At 47.5% G+C, this 22,133-nt stretch overlaps 1 protein-coding gene across 6 annotated transcripts in view; it reads left to right on the top strand.

The window, feature by feature from the left end:
* Positions 1-22,133, top strand: part of ARHGAP45 (Rho GTPase activating protein 45) — a 136,636-nt gene that overhangs the window by 94,186 nt on the left and 20,317 nt on the right. For 2 of the 6 annotated variants that reach the window (XM_086946706.1, XM_086946705.1), the window contains exons 13-16: positions 685-875; positions 1,390-1,532; positions 2,281-2,379; positions 16,665-16,775. In XM_086946706.1, coding sequence (XP_086802832.1) covers positions 685-875; positions 1,390-1,532; positions 2,281-2,379; positions 16,665-16,775 — 544 coding nt within the window. The remainder of the gene's footprint in view (positions 1-684; positions 876-1,389; positions 1,533-2,280; positions 2,380-16,664; positions 16,776-22,133) is intronic. The other 4 variants (XM_086946709.1, XM_086946707.1, XM_086946708.1 and 1 more) reach the window with 3 other exon arrangements.

The following is a 22,133-nucleotide window of genomic DNA, read 5'->3' as shown; positions in this document are numbered from 1 at the left end:
CAACAGAGTTACCAAGCACTGGCACATGTTCCGTTGCTGCCCACCAGAGGGGTATAACAAAAGCAGGAAAGAAGGGACTATTAGATGCACCAGTGTGATTAGGACTGGTTGACAGAGTAGAAACTAACAGCTGTCTGGAATATGGACACTTGTGAGAAAATAGCACTAGTCAACAAAGTGAGAAACCGCCACGGGCCAGCAGAGTAAGACTCTGGCACCCGTGAGCGTAGTGAGAAGCTGGTACTGTTGAGCAATGTAAGAAACTGGCACTAGTGAGCAATGTAAGAAAGTTGCTGATGAGCAGTGTGAGAAACTGGCACTGCTGGGCAGGATGAGAAGTTTTCATTGGCGGTTGGAGCGAAGCGGACTACAGTGGGCAGTATCAGGCGTTAGCAGTGGGAGCCACACAAGTGCCACCTACTGGTGTGCTGAGCCATAACCTGCTGCAGTTTTATTCCGGCTAAAGTACTCTCACTCTGGCACCGACCCTGACGGTTGTTTGCAGTGTTTACTATTAAAACATTAAGATCGAGTACAAAAATAAGTCACCCACCAACCGTAGTCCTAGGGTTCAGATGAATTTTTGCAACACCACCAAAAGTTCTGCGATGAGCAGCTCCGTACATGTATATTCACACAGTGCACAGGTTGGTTCCCTCTAACCTCACTATTTATTCCTTCTAGGCCACCATCTCCTATTACCAGATCATGCACATGCAGACGGCCCCTCTTCCGGTGAACTTCCAGACCCTGTGTGAGAGCAGCAAGCTGTACGACCTGGGCCAGCAGTACGCCTCCTACGTCAGGCAGCTGCAGCGAGTGGACGACCGCGAAAATGTCTACGACTTCGAACCTTACACACCTCAGGTTACGTGGTAAGAGGAGCCATGGACGGATGCTGATCACAATGTGCTTGTTTCCTAGAAACAGACTCTTTGCATTTTTTTCCCTAAAGAACCAATTTAATCCTTGAAATATCAAAGAAGAGTTTATCGATGATTCTCACACATTCCTTAGAGAGAAGCAATCCTGAGGCATAAGTCAGCTCCTGGTATGTTCCTCAGAGAGAAACCATCTTCTCCCTCAGTCCTGAGGTACGAGTGCCTCTGCCACAGTCCTCAGAGAGCAGTCTCAGAGTCCATTCTTCAGCATCTGATCTGCAGCCAGAACATCCTCAAAGTGCTGTCTGCAGCAAAGCACACGAGGAGTTCGCCTCCAGAGTACAACCCAAAGCCTTGTCAAGTTGCTCTGCTTATACCACCGTCTGTCTGCTATGAATTCTACCTTGTCTGCCAGCTAATCTGATTCCTCACAATAGTATCAGATCACGACAGTTAATATTAATTTTTCTCCTGTCAGTGACAATTAATAGCAAAATGTATTTCTCAGGTCTCCATGGATCCGGCAACGGAAATCCAGCTTCAACACCAGCGACGTGGTTGCCCAGAGCAGCTCCGATAGCAAAGAATCTGGAGGACTCGAAGAGAAGTCAGCGCCTAGGGACCAGAGCAGCGCTAACGTAGAGCGAAGAGGTCAGTTCTTATTGTTTACATTCTGGTAACTTCCCAGGGAAGCTGAGCACAGCGCGGTGGCAGGGGCTTACGAAGGGCCACAGACCCATGGCTTGTGTGGGCCCGAGAGAGGATCAAATGAATATCTCCATTCGAGCACCTGATGAGGCGACTGTGAAGTGCTAGTTAGAAGACAATGCTATTGGAAGAAGCTTATTGGGACTAAGTACTTCACTGCCCAGATTTCATTAAGTGTCCGGACTCGCTGCCGTTTAGGCGTGGGTGTGACAAAACCATCTCTAACAGTAAGTGGGATCTCAGGCTGTATTTATTTTCTTACAGAGGATTTATTTGTGCACCTCACGGACGAGTGACATGATCCACTTCACTCCACTACATCCATAGCATTGACTGGTAGCCTTCTACCCAGAAGGTACAGTGATGCGAAGTCTTGAGCTACCTCCGATGGTGGGCTAACTGAGCCGCAAACCTAATACTGCCCGGTCAGATCTGTCAGTCAGTAGCCATGGGTAAGATACTTATAGTTTTGGGGATATACTGTCCCAAGAGCAGAGCAGCCTTCCAGCATCAAGCGGCGCAGCTCTGACTAGCGGGAGCCACTCCAGACATGCTGTCTTTCCATCTCCGGCTCAACCAGCAGATGACCTAGTCCTCCCTCTAAAATGCTGTACATAGATTAGGCATAAATCACTTCCTACTCTTGCAGCCTTCTGCAGGGCTTTAATTGATCCCCTGGTTTACTCTTCAGGTGGGAGAGGGCACCAGGTTCACAAGTCCTGGCCCACAGCCATCAGCGACACAGAGAGTGTTGGAGGCAGCAGCAGGAACTCCGCTTCAACGCACTCAGGTACAGCATGCATGTCCCAGCACCACCCACCACCCGCACTTACCCATGTTAACCTTCTCTCACCCCTCAAAACTAACCAAACAAGAGGCCCCTGCTGTCTATCAACAGCAGTGAAAAAAACATTTGCTTCAGTGGCATTCGGGCATTTAAGTGAAATGAAATAAATTGAATTTATGCTTAAAATCAACACTATGGCACGAATGACTAGAACCTAAAGATTAGCCGTGCACCAAGGAACACAGACCTACACATCACCTAAGGCTCCTCTGTAGCACACCTAACCACCAGCCCTCTCTCAAACCCCACATAGTCCTCTGAACCAGCTTGCCTTCCACCACCCTCAATCCCTTCCTTCCTTCCTTCCTCCCAAGATGCCTCGGCGCATCGAGAGCATCCATTTTTCAATACCAGAGTACGCTGCCGCAACTCCCTTGTGCGATAGGTGTATTTTTTCAAAACCCTGTAAGCATTTTATAAACATATAGATTAAATGCAGAATGAAGAGCCTTAATTCTGTTCTAAGATATCTGGAAATTAATCAGAGAGGGGAGCTTGGTGCACGGCAGCCATGACAGGAGAGGGAGCTTCCACTCGAATGGGATCTGGCTCGCGACAACCATGACAATACGGCGAGCCGCCCTTCTCTTTAGTGGGCATGTGGAATGTGACAGGGCAGCCATGAAAGAATTAGGAACACCATTCCCTTTAATGGGAGCCCGGCACTTGGCAGCCATGGCAGAATGTAGACCGCTCATTACTTTACAATGGGAAATGTGGCCTTTTAGCGGTGTTAATATAAACATATGTTCTCGCTAATGACCGCAATCAGCCAATGGGAAGCCTTTCATCTCTCTCGATGGATCTTCTTCCAATATTCATAAACACTGAATATCTCCACCCAGGGAAGAACACTTCCCATATTTAGTAATAAACACACTTCAAAGTCCTATGAAATGCACAATTTGCTTCAATTTTTAAAGTAGATTTGAGAAAAAACAACGTATTCCCATTCTGCTTTGGTACTTAGAAATTTTCTGCGAGTAATCTCCAAAGCTCTAAGGCTGAAGCAGGAATAATCTCCTTTAAGTTTCCAGCCTTCGACTCCAAGCGGCTTCAATTTCAGCGGCTGCCCACTGAGGGAGGATTTTTCCCCTTAAGAAGTGGCAAAGTCGCTTTCTTTGAAAGAACGTAGACATTTTTTGACTTCCAGACTTTCACTGGGACTATACTGCTGTATGCCTCAAGTCGCGCCTAGGTCCCGGTCTACAGCTTCTCTAGACTATTATTGGTGCTGTGTGCTTTTTTGACACCCTTTCAACTAAACATTTAGAAATGTATATCTCTGGCTGGCGTTATTGGATTTTTATTGTTCTGGATTTTACTCATTACATTTGTTTCATTATTTTAAAATTGGTTGTAGAATTTGATTTAATTTTTTGTGACTTTTTCTACTGCATTTGCACTGCTAAGTACTTCTCACATTGCCTCGGATTTAGGCCGGACTGCTTCTTGTCCCGCTACCAGATAATGAGTAGATGTTTATTTAATTTGTGTGACACATAGTAGGTGGAGGCCTCATCTTTTGAGCAGGACGCTTCTCACCTCCAAATTAGATTCCATTTTCCTACACATGTAGTATTTTCAAACACATACAAAAAAAACTGTTTTGTGGTTCTTTTCCTAGCTAATGCTATTTTATGTTATTCGGTGTTAATGAATATTAATGAAGATTCCTTGGTAGCAGAGATAAGTTTTGCAGCTTGAATCTTTTCTGCATTCACATGCTGTGCATTATTCGGCTATCTAGTGGTTGGGTCTGCAACTCTCCCTGAAGTCTCCTTTTCTGTCTTTTTTGCCCCTTTGGGCGTCGTGAACCATTTCACTTTAAACAACTCTTTGTGTGATGTCAGACGTATGTCCCAGAAATCCCTCTACGCAGGTGCCATCTTCAGATTCTTTTTTTCCTGACGTTGGGCCTGGAAGCCTAAGGGAGAGCTCCGGAGTCGAGGAAGAACACATTGCAGGAAAAACAGTTTCCCCACTGAAAATCACTGTTGAGGGCAGAGAATTGGCAGTGACCAATATGGAGAAGAAATCACCGGGAATATACCAAAAACTACCGAGGAACACAGAGGAGAGAAGATCAGCTTAAGATAACCACATGGTTGGACAATAAGAAAGATGCATGGAGCATACCTCATTTAGATCCTGCCCCCGGTGTCACCACAAATACACACACATGAGATCTGTAACCTCTGTCTCCCCAAAGACCACAGCGTTGGGGATTGCCTGGCGTGTGCAGAGTTCCTGCCCAAAACCATCCAGTTTCTCATCAAGAGACCTGCCTTACGTAAGGGGAAACGTACCACAGATTCCCTCATCATGAAATCTGCACGAAAAGAGCAACTACACCCACGTCTACAAGGAGAGGAAGAGAATAGGTCCGGTGGGGAGGAACGTGGAAAGGTCAGCAGCGAACCAGTGGCAGACAGCCAATTCAAATGCCCTACTAAATTGGAATGATAACCAACAGTGGAACAAGATTGAGGGGTTGATAGAACACCTCAGAGAGGAATTTAAAAAGAGTACAAACGCAGTGTTGTGGGAAGGCAAGACAATTACCATCACAGGCCTGAAATCTGCCCTGGATGACACAGACACAGCAGGAAAACAGCTCTGTAAGGCCACAACCCTGCGCAGGCATGCTGGGCGGAGAATCTCAGTATTCAAACAAGACGTTCAGTCAGCCATCATCAATATGCCTTTCACAAAAGACAGTCTATTTGGAGAGACAGTAGAAGAAGTGTTTTAGCACATGAAAAGGGGCAACGAGACCGCCAAGGCAATGGGGCCCTTCAATACAGGGGAAACTTGCGAGGGAAGCATGGCCCAGAAAAAGAGGGCTACTTCAGCCAAGGGAGCCAAACAACCACACACTTACCGCATGCTTCAGCAGCAGCAAAGTGAGCCCACCACGGCCCTCCAATGGTAGTACCGCTCAAGCCAATCCTTTCACTGAAGGGGAACAGGCGTCTCCATGAAAGAGGGAAATCATCCCCTTAAAGTGACTGCCCACAAGGGACCCTCCTACACAAGCCACCAGTAGCAGTAGGCATCAGAAGATTCTTACAAGAATGGGAGATAATTGCCTCCAACAAATGGATGCTGATCATCGTAAAATATGGCTACTGCACAGTTAACAAAGACACCAACACAACCAAAGTTCAAGATAAGGACAGACAAACGACGATGACTACAACAGTCGGTGTAAAAGATGTTAAGCTAAGAGGCTATAGAATTAGTTCTCCAGGTACAAAGGCTCAAAGGAGTTTACTCAGACAACTCCCTGGTAGCGAAACCAGACAAAAAACTAAGACCAATACTTGACCTGAGGTCATTTAACAAATTCATAAAAACACAAAAATTCGAGAGAGCAGTGCTACAGGAGGTCATTCTCCTGATATAAGAAGGAGTCTATATGGCAATCATAGATCTCAAGGACGCCTACCTCCACATACCAGTAAACAAACGTCTCAGACAATTTCTCACATTTGTAATGAGCAAGACAACCAATTAAAAGTGTTACCATTTGGAATAAAATCCCTACCATGAGGGTTCACAAAATGCTTAGCTGCGGTAGCAGCACACCAAAGGCATCAGGGAATACACGCCTACTGATAGACGACAGGATGGTGAAAGCAAAGATAAGCAGACAATGCAAAAAGAACATCAACAAGTGGTAAAGAACTTACTCACACAACATTTTTCCATCAACTATGATAAGTCATCTACATTTCCAGAAAAGAAGAAAATATTCCTGGGGCAATCAAGGATTCCAAGTAGCCAAAGCAAGACCACCGGACAAAAGGATCGAAGCGATCACAGAGCAGAGTCACAGTTACCAAAAGGAGCAAGGTCTGACGAGGAGTGCAGTGGGAAAAATGATGGCTTCCTGCATTCCACTGGTACCGCATGCAAGACTACACAAGACCAATACAAGAATGGGTCCAGCAGCAATGGTCACAGTCAACCCGGAGTTGGGATGATCTAGTGATTGTTACGGAGAAGGTTCAGAAAGAGATGCAATGGTGAAACCAGAAAACTCCAACAGCGGGGAAACAATTAACACAATCACCTTCCTCTGTGACCAACACAACAGATGCATCCTACATGGGATGGGGAGCTCACATGGGCAAGCTGAGCGACAGCGGTATCTGAACTCCAAGGAAGCAGTGCAGTACAAATGTGGTCGAGCTGAAAATGTATTTTCTGCCACTGAAGGCCTTCCAGAAACGTGACAGGGAGAGCAATCTTAACTCAAATGGACAACACAACGACAATGCACTACTTGAACAAGCAAGGTGGGACAAGATCCTACCTGCTATCAACGCTAACTCAGGATACGAGATGGGCAATAGCGAAAAAGGTATCAATAGTAGCAATACACCTCCTAGGAAAACAAAACACAGAAGCGGGCATGCTAAGCAGAGAGGCAAACACCACACACAAGTAGGAACTAAAACAAGAAGTCAAGACAGATCTTCCAGATCTGGGGGGACACCACAAGTGGATCTTTTCGCAACACAAATTGCAAAACCTTTGCATCCAGGTTCTACCACCCAAAGTCACTGGTCAGGGAGAATTGCTTACACCTTACCACAGATTCCAACTATATCGAAGGTAATTCAAAAATGCAGACAGGAACAAGTCAATCTGATCCTCATAGCCCCTAAATGGGTTCGACAGACATGGTTTTCAGACCTCGTGGAAATATCCCAAGGGCAGTACATACTACTCACAGCACACCAAACCCTCTTAGGGATACAAGAGGGACAAGTGTGGCACCCGGAACCAAACACCCTCAACCTGACAGCATGGCTCCCGAGGAATTCAAATTTGGGCACCTCACGTTGCCAAGAAGGGCGATGGAGATCTTAAAATACTCAAGGTGGCCAACAACAAGAAAATGTTATAGCAACAAATAGAAGAGGATCCAACAATGATGTAATAGGCCAAAGATAAACAGCGACTGGACACAAAAGGCAAGAAGTCATTCGATATTTGACACTTCTTCTAGACAGACAACTCTATGCCTCTATTAAAATTCACCTAGCAGCCATTATAGGGTACACAAGAGGCACACTGGGTAAAAGTTTCTTCACCACACCAGTGGTGAAGCACTTCCTATGAGTGAAGAAAATAGCACCCCCAAGATGCGTGCTAACGCCTACATGGAATGTGAGTGTGGTGCTCACAAAGATGATGACGTCACCCTTTGAATCAATGCAGAATGCACAACTGAGGTTTCTAACTCTCAAAACTGCCTTTCTCATTGCTATCACTTCGCTATGGATAGTAAACAAGATAAAAGTACTCACCACTCTAGACCCATACCTAGGGATATATAGGGACAAGGGGATCATGAGAACAAACCTGTGATTTGACCCAAAAGTGGTAGCAAACTTCCATGTAAATCAATCAATCCACCTATCAGCTTTCTTTTAACAGCCTAAAATGCAAGCCGAGAGAGCATTATACAAGTTGGATGTACAGAAGGCAATTATGTACTATTTAGAGAGAACTAAGGGCATTGGAAAAAGATAAAAATTCATGTATCCTTCGCACTCGCATAGAAAGGACTCCCAGTCACCAAGGAAACAACTGCTAAGTGGATAGGTCAAATAATATAGTACTGCCACAAGGCGGGGGAGTAACTCTGACAGATAAGCCGAAGGCGCATTCAACAAGGAAAAATAGAGCAACACTCGCCTTCTTAGGCTGTGGAGCATTACAAAACATTTGCACAGAGGCTACATGGTCATCGATACATACCTTAACGAAACACTACTGCATAGACATTTAGATCAACAGAGAAGCAGAAGTGGGAATAAGAGTATTTAAACATGTGTTTGAAAATACACGCACCAAACAACACAACCAACCCACATGAAGAAAAACAGCTCTGTAATCAATGTACAGCATGTGAATCGAGAAAAGATTCACACTGCAAAACAAATTGGTTGGTTACCGGTAGAAATAGTTTTGCAGCTTGAAGAATTTTCTGGATTCACATGACACCCACCCACCTCCACCATTAGAGATGTATTTACAAACTCAAGAGAATGCTTGCATCCCAAACAAGCATTTACAATGCAATGGTTTTGCCTTTGTTAAAGTTAGAGCTATTGGCATTACTCTTGACATTATTTTTATTTATGTTTTTTTTTAACATAAATAAATGGCTTTGTCATTTACAATGCCACTAGCTTTATCTCTCGCAAATGACACACACAAACACACACAGAGCCCCCCACACAGAGCCCCCACACACACAGCCACACAGAGCCCCCACACACACAGCCACACAGAGCCCCCCACACACACAGCCACACAGAGCCCCCCACACACACAGCCACACAGAGCCCCCCACACACACAGCCACACAGAGCCCTCCACACACCCACACAGAGCCTTCCACACACACCCACACAGCACAAGCAGGCAACAGGGGCACACGGAGGCACAAGCAGGCAACAGGGGCACACGGAGGCACAAGCAGGCAACAGGGGCACACGGAGGTACAAGCAGGCAACAGGGGCACACGGAGGCACAAGCAGGCGACAGGGGCACACGGAGGCACAAGCAGGCGACAGGGGCACACGGAGGCACAAGCAGGCGACAGGGGCACGAAAACTGGGCACAAGCAGGCGACAGGGGCACGAAAACGGAGGCACAAGCAGGCAACAGGGGCACGAAAACGGAGACACAAGCAGGCAACAGGGGCACACGGAGGCACAAGCAGGATACAGGGGCACACGGAGGCACAAGCAGGCAACAGGGTCACGAAAACAAGCACAAGCAGGCAAAAGGGTCACAAGCAGGAATTGTAATTTAGACTGGGCTGAAGTGGAGAACGGTCAGTAGGGAAGTAGTGCGGCTGGTGCAGTGGTACCAGGCCGAAAGGTGAGAGGGGCTGTCTGCACCCCAGTTTGCACAGTTTCCACTACCTAACAGGGATTGGTGGGAGGGGGGCGTACTTCTTGCTTGCTTTAGGGCTGTTACTTCAGGGACGCAGTGCACGCTCTTGCCGGCTTCCTGCTGCCGCCGGGACACGACAACAGGCAGGGAGAGGACAGGCTGGGAGAGGGCAGGGAGGGGACAGGCAGGGAGAGGGCAGGCTGGGAGAGGGCAGGCCGGGAGTGGGCAGGCCGGGAGAGGACAGGCTGCGAGAGGACAGGCTGCGAGAGGACAGGCTGCGAGAGGGCAGGCTGCGAGAGGGCAGGCTGGGAGAGGGCAGGCTGGGAGAGGGCAGGCTGGGAGTGGGCAGGCTGGGAGAGGACATGATGCTATAGGACAGGCTGCGAGAGGACAGGCTGGGAGAGGGCAGGCTGGGAGTGGGCAGGCTGGGAGAGGACATGATGCTATAGGACAGGCTGCGAGAGGACAGGCTGGGAGTGGGCAGGCTGGGAGAGGACAGGCTGGGAGAGGACAGGCTGGGAGAGGGCAGGCTGGGAGAGGGCAGGCTGGGAGAGGGCAGGCTGGGAGAGGGCAGGCTGGGAGTGGGCAGGCTGGGAGAGGACATGATGCTATAGGACAGGCTGCGAGAGGACAGGCTGGGAGAGGGCAGGCTTGGAGAGGGCAGGCTGGGAGAGGGCAGGCTGCGAGAGGACAGAGCAGTAAGGGGGAAGGACCCACTGGCCCCCGTGTCAGCCCCACCCCTGGGAAACTGAAAGAGCCAGGGTAAGGCTTACTAAATTAGCTGTCGTAAGGAAGGCAGATCCCGAGCCCCGCACGACGCCAAAGCAAGGGGAAAGTAAACCAAGAGAGCAATGGCTGACATACGCTTTGGCACAGGGCACAGAAAGGGTAGACTGAAGGGCGTCTGCTGAAGAAAGCGGCTCGCAACCCAAACCCCCGTCACGCAGGCCGGTAAAGAAACCTCGAGAGCGACAGCATCCATCTCTGCTTCCTGTGTTGCCTGATTGCGCGGCCCAAAAGCGAGTCCGTGCCCTCCTCGCTCAGTGTGCATTATCCTCGAGGGGGGCCACACGCTAAGTAACTGGCCTATATCATACATAAAATGTGGCACGGAGCGAAACCGCAAGTCAGCAGCCTGAAAAGGAGCACACAAAATAACAATTACAATGCCGACAGGCATAATCCCCCCAAATAACTAGGAAATGAAGCAGATGGCTGAAAACCGGCGCCAATACCCACATGCGCCGGACATCTCGCAAAACGTTTCCCATGCAACTGGCCGCCCTTACCAACGTGTGCCGAACGTAGTAACACATACTGACCATGAAAATGGCCGCCCACCGACGCCATTAATCACGTGCGCCGACTAATGCAAAACATAATTCCCAAGCCCCGAGGCCAACACCATCCCCGTACTTAAACCAAGTATCCCCCTTTACAGTACTAATACACACCGAGCAACTCAGCGTGTGTGGGGGGGGGCGGGTGGGTAAGAATCCGCCCTGGGCTGACCGAAGTCGCCTTTACTCCCAGCGCCAAGACTTACCCGCCCGACAGTCCATCCGAGAGCTCGCCCAGGGAACTACGTGCCCCCCGACACCTCCACCATGGGGGGAGTCCCAGTGTGCATGTGGGGGCACCGGCAACGGAACACAGAAGTGGGAGTACCTAGTCACTTTCTGATTCGCCGCCAAAGAGACCAATGTCGCGCTGCCCTACCCGCAGAGACCCTAGACAAGGGAGGGGGAAAAGACTGTGCGAGAAAACCGAGCCCCTCGAAGGAGAAGGGAATGTCAAGTCAAGTCAAGTCAAAGAATTTATATAGCGCACTACATACCCAGAGGGTCTCAAGGCGCTTAGGAAGGGGAGGAGGATTACTTGTCAAATATCCACGTTTTAAGTTGCTTTCTGAATGCTAGGTGGTTCTGGGTAAGGCGAAGGTAAGTGGGGAGTGAGTTCCATGTTCTAGCAGCCAGGTATGAGAAGGATCTGCCTCCCATGGTGGTCTTGTTGATGCGAGGTACAGTGGCGAGGGCTTGGCTGGAAGAACGTAGTTGGCGGGAGGGGGTGTAGAAGGACAGTCGTGAGTTGAGGCATTCTGGTCCGATGTCGTAGAGTGATTTGTGTGCGTGGGTTAGCAGTCGGAAAGTGATTCTCTTATTGACGGGTAGCCAGTGGAGGTCTTTCAGGTGACCAGAGATGTGTTCGTTGCGCGGGATGTCTAATATGATCCTGGCTGAGGCGTTTTGGATTCGTTGGAGTTTCTTTTGGAGTTTAGCGGTAGTACCTGCGTAGAGGGTGTTTCCGTAGTCCAGTCGGCTCGTGACCAGAGCATGGGTGACTGTTTTTCTGGTTTCGGTGGGGATCCAGCGAAATGTTTTTTTGAGCATGCGAAGAATGTTGAAGCAGGATGAGGATACGGCGCTGACTTGTCTGTTCATTGAGAGTGAAGAATCCAGGATGACGCCTAGGTTCCGTGCGTGGTCTGTCGGGATGGGTGCTTTTCCAAGGGCTTCCGGCCACCAAGAGTCGTCCCATGCAGAGGGGGATGTACCTAAGATGAGGACTTCTGTTTTATCTGAGTTCAGTTTCAGACGGCTGTGTTTCATCCATTCGGCAACTTCTTTCATTCCTTCGTGTAGGTTAGTTTTGGCGGTGCTGGGGTCATTGGTGAGAGAAAGGATTAGTTGAGTGTCGTCCGCGTAAGAGATGATGTTGAGGTTGTGTTGGCGGGCGATGGCCGCGAGGGGGCTCATGTATACGTTGAAGAGGGTGGGGCTGAGTGAGGATCCTTGTGGTACGCCACAGATGACTTCAGTGGCCTCGGACTTGAATGGTGGAAGGCGGACTCTCTGGGTTCTTCCGGTGAGGAACGAGGTGATCCATTCAAGTGCTTTTCCTTGTATTCCGATGTTACTGAGGCGTTGTAAAAGGGTGCTGTGGCAGACTGTGTCGAATGCTGCAGAGAGGTCGAGGAGGATGAGGGCGACTGTGTCTCCATTGTCCAGTAGAGTTCGAATGTCGTCTGTTGCTGCGATGAGGGTGGTCTCAGTGCTGTGTTTTGCTCGGAAGCCAGATTGTGAGGAGTCGAGGGATTTGTTGGCTTCGAGGAAAGCGGCGAGCTGGTTGTTGACAGCTTTCTCGATTACTTTGGCCGGGAATGGAAGGAGCGAAATGGGGCGGTAATTTTTGAGTTCGGTGGGGTCCGCTGTGGGTTTTTTCAGAAGGGCGGTGAGTTCAGCATGTTTCCAGTTTTCCGGGAAGGTGGCGGAGTTGAAGGAGCAGTTGATGACGTCTCGGAGGTGCGGTGCTATGACGGAGTCTGCTTTGTTGAAGATGTGGTGAGGACATGGGTCTGTGGGGGATCCTGAGTGAATGGAGTTCATCAGGCGGATGGTGTCCTCCGTGGAGATTGGGTTCCAGTCGTTAAGGGTGTTCACGGGGGGGAGTGTTCAGCATATGGTTGGGTGGGTTGGTCTCCGGGTTGGTTGTCGAAGCTGTTGTGGATGTCTGCAATCTTGTTGTGGAAGAATGAGGCTAGTGAGTCGCAGAGGGCTTGAGAGGGGGTGATGTCGTTGGAGTTGGCCGAGGGATTGGAAAATTCCTTGACGATGTTGGAAAGTTCCTTGCTGTTGTGGGCGTTGTTGTCAAGTCGATCCTTGAATGCTGTTTTCTTGGCCTTTCGGATTAGTTGGTGGTGAGTGCGGGTGGCGTTTTTGAAGGCGTCCTTGGTGCTAGTGGTTGGGTCTTTTTTCCAGGCCTTTTCAAGGGAGCGGCAGAGTTTCTTGGACTTCTTAAGATCATCGTTGAACCATGAGGCCTTCTTGTTGCCAGGTTTGCTTTGACGTTTTTTCAGTGGTGCTAAGGTGTCGGCGGTGTTGGATAACCATAGGGTGAGGTTGGCGGCGGCTTGGTCTGGGTTAGAAGAGTGGGCTGGGGTGTTTAGAAGGAGCGATGAGGAGATCTGGTCGATGGTGATTTTGTTCCAGTTTCTTTGCAGAGTTGGTTGGAGGTGGTTGATGGGTTTCGGCTTGTTGTAGGTGAAGTGAACGCAGCTGTGGTCAGTCCAGAGGAGATCCGTAGTGTGGCTGAAGGAGACATGATTGCTGGAGGTGAAGATGGGGTCGAGTGTGTGACCTGCGATGTGGGTGGGGGAAGTGACCAGTTGTTTAAGTCCGAGGTTGGCGAGGTTGTCCAAGAGGGTGGTGGTGTTGCGGTCGTTGATCTTTTCAAGGTGAAAGTTGAGGTCTCCTAGAAGGATGTAGTCTTTGGAGGGGAGCGCGTGAGGAGTGATGAAGTCCGTGATGTCTTCACTAAATTTTTCGCGGGGTCCTGGTGGTCTGTAGAGGAGGGTGCCTCTGAGTGTGGTCTTGGGGTCGATGTGGATCTGGAAGTGAAGGTGTTCAGAGTTGGCGAGGTTGACCCCACCCCTATACTCCATAAGACAAACAACGGGTCAATCTTGACCTAACATCTGCTGCCACCGCGTGTAAGCCAGACCTAATACACAAATATAGCGTTACAAACCGAAAGAAAGGACGCTAGTTTTGGGGCACTTACAAGGGGACCGTTGCATTACGGATGGACCCCAGCACATCTCATACTGTCGGCACGGGGATAAAAGGTGTCTGCCCAGAATCACTGAATCGTGCCTCTCGAGATTTGCGCAGCTGGAGTAAACCAGGTCCAGGACACGAGCGGCCTGACACAGAAAGAGGCCTGCATGTGGGGGATGGGCAAGGGACCCATGGGACCGCCAGGCTTGAGCGTCGTTCCTATTGTGAAGCGCTCTGACTCCATCGGGTAGAGTCCGTGCTATAAAACCCATACATAAATCAAATAAATACTTAGCAAACGCGCCAAAAGACATGACGAAGGCAAAAACCAGCCTGGTACAAGGGTTGGGGCACCGACCCTTTAACAAAATGGCCACCAGGGAGGGGGGGGGGGGCCGGACAAGGCCGACGGGCATTCGCGCCAATTCCCCCACCGCCAAAGATACCGCACAGAGATTACCCAGAGGGTGAAGGCGCTTGAACCATAAAACATTCACAAGACTTTCAAGGGGCGAGGAAAGCTCCTTGTAAATACCAACACAACCTTCGCTGCGCCCCATCGCTGGCACAGGTTAGTTGAACCAGGCACGGTATCACAGTCTCCCACAACTACAAGCCCCAGGATGCAATGGGCTGAGGGTTAAAAGCAAGGCTCAGCAGAAGTCGTATCACCTGGGTCTGCCCCAGGCAACTCTGACTGTGAGATGGAAGCCGCTCGCAACATGAAAACACTTTAGGTCCGCTCCTGATGTTTCCTCAGCACCCCCGTCTCGAAGGACAATGAGTCGACTAAACCTGTGCTAATAGCGCGGTGGAAACATCTGTTCACAAAGTCCTAAAAATACTGTCTGCACCTTCACACGACCCGGAAACCTAACGTGCTCATTCCACCGAAGCAAGCCGCAAGTAACAAATACATGGCCTCTCTGTGCGGTGCACGATCTAATGCTACGCGAGTCCACACAACGACCCCACAATACTGAGGCCGTGCACCGGGGTCCGCACCCACGCTATACCGACGGCACCGCCTCTGCACCCCCACTGTCCCCTCACCTGACGGCAAGGAATCACTAACACAAAGCCTACAACTGTCCGACTCACCGCAATGAAAGAAAACAGCGAAACACGGCACTCCGACGCCCGGACCAGATTCGGGGGCGTTCCCGAGAATTGGCTTTTGGCTGACGTAGCGTGACGTCGCCAAAAGCCAAAAATTCTCGGGAACGCCCCCGAATCTGGTCCGGGATTGACGGACAGAGCCGTCTTCCAATGGCTAGCCTCCATTTATGGAGCTAGCCAATGGAAGACGGGGGCCGTTCCTGTCTCCCCTACCATAATCATTAGGTTTTCGCCTGCGCGAAAAAGATGCGCAGAGCGCATCTTTCACCAGGCAAAACCTAAAAAGGAAAAGAATCTGAAGATGGCAACCGCGTAGAGGGATTTCCAGGGCATATGTCCGACGTCAATAAAGGATGGGTTTAAACCTAAATGGTCAACAATGCCTGTGGGGGGGTGGGGCAGGGGGGGTAGGGGCAGAGAGACTTGAAAAGGAGACTTTTCCAGACTCAACCATTAGATGATGGAATAATGCACAACACGTGAATCCAGAAAATTCATCAAGCTGCAAAACTGCTCCTATGGGTAAGTTATTTTGTTACTTACTGTAACACTGGTTCTCTATCAAGAGTATTTTCATTTAAGTCATACACAACCCTCCCTCCTCCCCAACAGGGTTATAGAAATAGTCTCAGATCTGCCCTTAAGATGCTATATATTACAACGATCTGTCACAAAGAACTGAATGGGACTGACAGTGTGGCCATCGGTCACTGAGGGGCATGTCATCTTCACCCACATTGGATCTTATAATAGATTCACAGGCTTGCAGAATCCCAGTTGTCAACCAACATACCCTAATGTTCTGTTGTTCTCAAATTCTGCATCAAACATAGAATGCAGAACCACCAGAGCCTGAGAATCAGTAGCCATGATGGAACAGGGAACCTCAGTTATCCTCAGTGGGAAGCTGTAAGAGCCTCCTACCTCTTTAATGTGAATCCATAAACCAGGAGGTAAAAATTCTACCCCCACCACTTGAAGTGAAACCATGATCCGCTCAAGAAACTGGTGATAATTATTTATAGGTATCAGAATCACATTTGAATGATCACTCAAATGTTTCAGTTACCCGTTTACATATTAAAAATCTAATTTATTTAAAATCCCTTCACATTCAAACCAGAATTGTCTACTTGACCACATAACGATGATGGGAGGACTCAAGAATAAAAAATCACTACTATTTAATGCCATATTCTACCCCTCTCCACAAGGTTTCAGTTGCTATATGGTCACAAACATAATCTAGGCACAGTTGGAAACCTGCTTAAGAGGGAGAAAACATCATTGCAAGTGTTGTTCCTCATAAGAGTTTCTGGAGGCATGTACATAAAAAAATAAGTCTTGGCAGCTGGTTCCTCCAAATTCGTCTCCACCTGTATGAGGGAGCTGAACAAAGGGCAGAGAGTGACATGTTTTTAATCTGTAGCATGTTGTAATAATTGATGTCTAAATATAGCTGTCGTAGCAACAAAAACTGTAGGGCCAGGTTCTCCGGGTGCTACGAACAGGCAGTTTCTCTAATCTCCGAATACACCATGTGGGCGGGAATGTAAGATTGTTCTGCAGCATTCAGGTCTTTAAACGAGTCCCTCTACAGAGAGGATGGATGTAAAGTGCTGTGTCTTTTAGGTGACTTTTCCGGTAAGATTTCACTGATGTCCTCCAGCGGCGCCCTGTCATCAAATGAAGACCTGGAAGAGAAGGACGGCGGCGCTGCCACTACCACTGATCTGGATCAGAGTACGTGGGGCTGGTGACAGGGCAGTAGTCTGGCAGGGCCTATGGTACAACAAACGTACACATGTCTGTAAGGGGGGGCACAGAGACCTCAGACAGAGTATTTATTTATTTATTATAAAGTTTTGTATAGCGCGAACAAGACCCGTGGGTATCAGAGCGCTTAACATAGAAGAGGTTAAGGATTAACAAATATATTAACAGTTATAAGAACAACAGATATGAGGTAGATGGTATATATTCAGAACACATGTGCAGTTTGCGTTAATAGTAAGTTGCGGCTTAACTTATATCATAGGCTATATACATAAACATAAATGAGGTAGATCATTGTAGGTTCAAGTGGGATGCAGTTATAAGTCCACATTGAAATGAGGTTGCGGTAAGGATATCGTTTCGTGATATACATGGGGTCAGTCTCACGTCATAGAATAGCGTTCATGTTATTACTGTCTATGCTTCCCTTTCAGATGACATAAATGTTCTGTATTAGGGTAGTAAATAGATCAAAGCAGTAATCAATAATCATCTCTATGTAACGTATTTACTCATCAGAAGGCTCTTCACTTCCCGCTTGAATGTTGCAATATTGTGAATCTTCCTAATGTTTGGAGGGAGTGAGTTCCAGATTCTGGGGGCAGCTCCTGAGAACGCTCTGTCGTAAGTTTTTTTCTTTCGGAAAATGGCTGGCCGTAACAGCAACTCCTCAGCGCTCCTAGCTGGTCTGTTACCTCCGGATAGCTGAATTTTCTTGGCTAGGTATCTTGGAGTGTTGTAGTGGAGTGCTTTATGGGTGATACATGCTATCTTCATTTGGATTCTGGCTTCATAAGGTAGCCAGTTTAAAGCTTTCAAATGAGGGGATATATGATCAAATTTCCTAGATCCGGTGATAAGTCTTGCCGCAGCATTAAGGCATGCTTTTAGTGGTGCTGTGGATGTTTTTGGTAGGCCGGCTAAGGTGGTGCAGCCATATTCAATCCTCGAGATAACTAAGGATTGGATTGCCAGTTTGAGATCCGCCTCTGAGATGAATGGTTTCAATTTTCTTAAGTAGTTCAGGTGGAAGCGGACACTTTTAGCCATTGAATTAATGTGGGCTTTCATATCCAGATTCTCGTCTAAGGTGATTCCTAGCGATTTTGCTGAGTTGACTAGGGTTGGGATGCAGTTTAGCGCAGTCACGAACTTAGTCCATTCCTTTATTTCCGTATGGCTCCTTGGTGGTGAAATTAGTAGGAACTCTGTTTTGTGGGCATTTAGCTTCAGATGATTGGTAGTTAACCATTGTAGTGCCATTTTTAATGTCTCATTCATTAATTCAATGTCTTCTAGGGATGCGATCTTTATGTATATTTGCGTGTCGTCTGCATACATGTGATAGGATATCTGTGATTTTCAGAGAATTTCTGTAAGCGGTTCGACGTAAAGGTTAAACAGATCTGGGGATAGCGTTGATCCTTGAGGGACTCCTATTGAATTAGGGCATGGAGGTGAGATTGATTGGTTGACCAGGAATCGTTGTGTTCTGTTCTGTAAAAAAGAATCGAACCATTTCAGCACAGTTCCCGACAATCCCATCCTGTCCCGCAGCCTGGTCAGTAATGCTTCGTGATTTACCGTGTCAAAAGCCGATCACAGGTCAAGGAGAATCAGTAAACATGCTTGATTTTGGTCAAGGGCCTGTAGCGCATCCTCAACAATATGGAGGATCGCTGTTTCTGTGCTATACCCTGCTCTGAATCCTGACTGGCATACATCTAGTAAGGAGAACTTGGTGATGTGTTGGCTCAGTTGGTTCTGTACGCATTTCTCAATTAGTTTGGCCAGTAAGGGGATGTTGGTCACTGGGCGAAAGTTGTTTGGATCTGATGCATCCGCTGAAGGTTTTTTGATTATGGGAACAACCTGACCTGTTTTTAGGCAGTCGGGGAGGATCCCTTGTGATAGTGAAGCATTTATTATTTTGGTCCAGATTGGAACCAAAATGTGGCTGATTTCTTTTAAGCATTTTGCGGGAAGGGGGTCTTGGTAGTTGTTGTTAGGTTTGATTTCTGAGAGCGTCTTGGTGATCATGAACTGGTCATACAGTTCGAATGTGTCCCAATTTGCCTTGTTTTTTGTCTTAGTACACTCCGTAGTAGAGTCGGTATCGCTCATAGGCAGTGGTTCGATGGGAAGGTTCGCCACAGCATTTTTGAGCTCTATTTCAAGCGATTCAGCCTTCTCCGTGAAAAATGTGGAAAATTCATCGCAGCTTAGGGGTGTTTTTGAGTTCTCTTGAACGGATTTGGCTAGTTTGTTTGATTGTTGCATTAGGATTTCAAAGAGTTTTCGTGGTCTGTTTTTGGCATTGTCCAGTTCTGATCTTATAAATTCCTTTTTTGAATTGATGATCTTTTTATTATATCGGTTTCTAATTTTTCTGAGGGCTTTCAGCTCGGGGGATGAAGGGTGTTGTCCCCATTTTCTTTCGGCCATTCTCAATTTGCGCCTTTCTTCATTTAGTGCCCCATTAAACCAAGGATTTTTTGTCTTCTCCGAGACACTTTTCAGTTTTAATGGCATGGTGTTATTGACGATATTTTCGACTGCTGTTATGTAGTGATCGGTCAGTTCATTAACATTCTGCAGGTTGCTTGGTGGCTTTAGGTCTCTCTCACAGCTTTCGACCAATAGCTCAATATTCGCTTCTTTTGTGTCTCGAATCCATTTTTTGGACTTGAAGGGTTGGATGGTCATGCCTTTTTCTACTATGGGTATCACAAACGTTATGGCATGATGATCAGACCAGTCACACGGAGTTATGGAGAGGATTGATGTATCTTTGTTTCTTGAAATAATCCAGTCTAACGTCGCTCCTTTCGAGTGTGTGGGTTGTGTGCACGCTTGGATGATGTTTAGTTTGCCGAGGAAATCTTTAAGCAGGTTGACCAGTTTGTTATTGCAGTCATCCCAATGTAAGTTGAAATCGCCTAGAAATATGTTATTGGCTTCGTTGTTAGAGTTGGCCGTTAAGATCTCCATTAATTCCTCTGTGAACTTTGCGTTATCGCCTGGTGGGTGGTAAAAATGTATGCAAGTTGCATCTTTGATTGCTAGTTGATCTTATATTAAGACCTAGATATTCGCAGGATTCTAGCGGGTCGGCTTGAATTTGTTTGACCTCTATATCTGATCTATGAATGCAGGCTATACCTCCCCCTAACTTTTTAAGTCTATCAAGTCTCAAAATGTTATATTGAGGTGGTACTAAGAGATTCATGGTTGGGGATGATGATTCCGTAAGCCAAGTTTCTGTAAGGACTGCCAGATCAATGTCCTTGTTGATGATGAGGTCCGCTATGTCCGATGCATGTTTGGTTGCCGAACGACAGTTGAGTAGTAAACAAGTCAGAGGTTTTTCTGTGTTACTAAGGTTCACATTTTCGGATTTTGTTGTTGTTAGCTGGACGTGCTGTAAATTGTGAGGGTTGGATTTCCTATCATTCTTTCTGGATGTTCTGTTAGAGTCGAGTGGTACTGTTTTGATTCTTTCCTCTCCCTCGCGGTCCGGTAGTTCATATGTTCGGATTAAGGCCAGAGTTTCCTCCTTTGACAATGATTTTGTCCTATCTGGTCGGTTGTGCCTATTTTTTAAAGGCATGGCCGTCTCGTTACTCTTTCTTTGTGAGGAGTGTACGAGATTTTGAATATGCGTGACCTTAGAGTGAGTGCTCACCGTCATCTCTCCAATTTTTTCAATCGCTTGTAAGGTATTATTAGTGACTTGTGCCAGCTTGCCAACAAGATTCTGAAGCTCTTTAATATCTTTCTTGTTCTGAAGTGATTTCTTAGGGATGATTGACCTGTTTATCCGGGATTTGCATTCTGCTCTTCTCCGTTTTGGATCTGTTCTCAGTTCCGCAGCCATTTTCTTTGTATCCCTTGTTTGATTGTCAGTTCCGTATCTATTGGAGGTGTCGAAAGTGTTAGCTAAGTTATGTGATGCTGGGAGTGCTTTTGTGGGCGAGGGTCTACAAGACGCTGGTATAGTACTATAGAGAGGTAAAGGAAGGTTTGTATCTTCTGCCTCATCCAATTCCTGGTTATCATAGGGTACTACACTCGGGCCGATGTACGCTCTACGTGGGAAGTCTCATCGTTTGGAAGCGAAGACGACTCTTCTCTTTGGAGCAGGTCCTGTTCTTTGTTCGCCTGATAAGTAGATCTCGCTGTTCTTTCTGTCGCGTTCTCAGGTACTGTCATTTCCATTTCAAATATATCTACCGGGTTAGGGCATTGAGCATGGTGGCCCCTAGTTCTATTGGCGCCTCTGGTAGTAATATCGTTGATGTCAGGAGTGTCTACTGGTGGGGTCAGGTGTAGTTGGTATCTTGGGTCTTCTAGTGAGTCTTTTACCGTTTGGAATATCTTGACAAATTTCTCTAGTTCTCTATTTGCTGCTTGTATCAACACAATTCCAGATTTATATATGGCAATGCTTAGTTCAGCTCTGCATCTTTTTGATGGTGAGGTCATTATTTTTGTGCCATGAGGGATGTTTTTCGTAGCATTTATGGCAAGCATCCTTGTGAAGGCATTGCACCATTTAGCTGTTTTATTTGTGTAAAATATCAGGTCATTCATTAGCGTACCTTTAACAACATTAAAATATAGGTCAGAGTAGGACACAGGACCTCTCCCAGGGCAACGCACGAGGTGGAAGACCTTTAAAAAGAGCAGAATGTGGGTCACTATCACCTCTTAGAGGGCACAGGCCCTCTCGTTGGGCAAAGTGAAGGACAGAGTATCTGCAGACAAGGTAGAACACATGATGAGTAAATACTGCACAAGAACTATAGACAAGACATGGTGTATATAATCTCTCACACAAGAGGGCGAATGGTACAGTAACTTCACACAGGGTAAGATGTGGTCACAGTGACCTGTCATTGGTCATATGATCTTACAAGACAGGGTTAAGTATACACTAACTATATACGAGTCAGGACACACGAGCTCTAGATTAAGATACGTATAGACAAGGCAAGCCCCTTGACCTCTGACTGCACAGGGCAGAATAGGTTGTGAGGTACAATAACTGCAGGCAGGGCATAGCCCAGTGAGAAGCAAGAAGTAGAAAAACTATAGAGAAGGTAGTGCACATAAATCATGAATAGTCACTCTAGGCAGAGGCGGATGTGTGACGCAGAGACTTTAGATGAGAAAGGGCACGAGACCTCCGACGCACAGCGCCTAGGGTAGAGTGGCTGGACAGTGAAGGATGAAGGGCTGTGAAACTTCAGAAAGCCTCTGACTTAAAGGGCACAGGGTACAGAATTGTTTGAGACAAATAAGAGCACGGGGTCCGAGAATTCT

Source organism: Lissotriton vulgaris, chromosome 12 (assembly GCF_964263255.1).
Source record: "Lissotriton vulgaris chromosome 12, aLisVul1.2, whole genome shotgun sequence".
Classification (NCBI taxonomy): domain Eukaryota; kingdom Metazoa; phylum Chordata; class Amphibia; order Caudata; family Salamandridae; genus Lissotriton; species Lissotriton vulgaris.
This window is presented reverse-complemented; position numbering and strand designations above follow the sequence as displayed.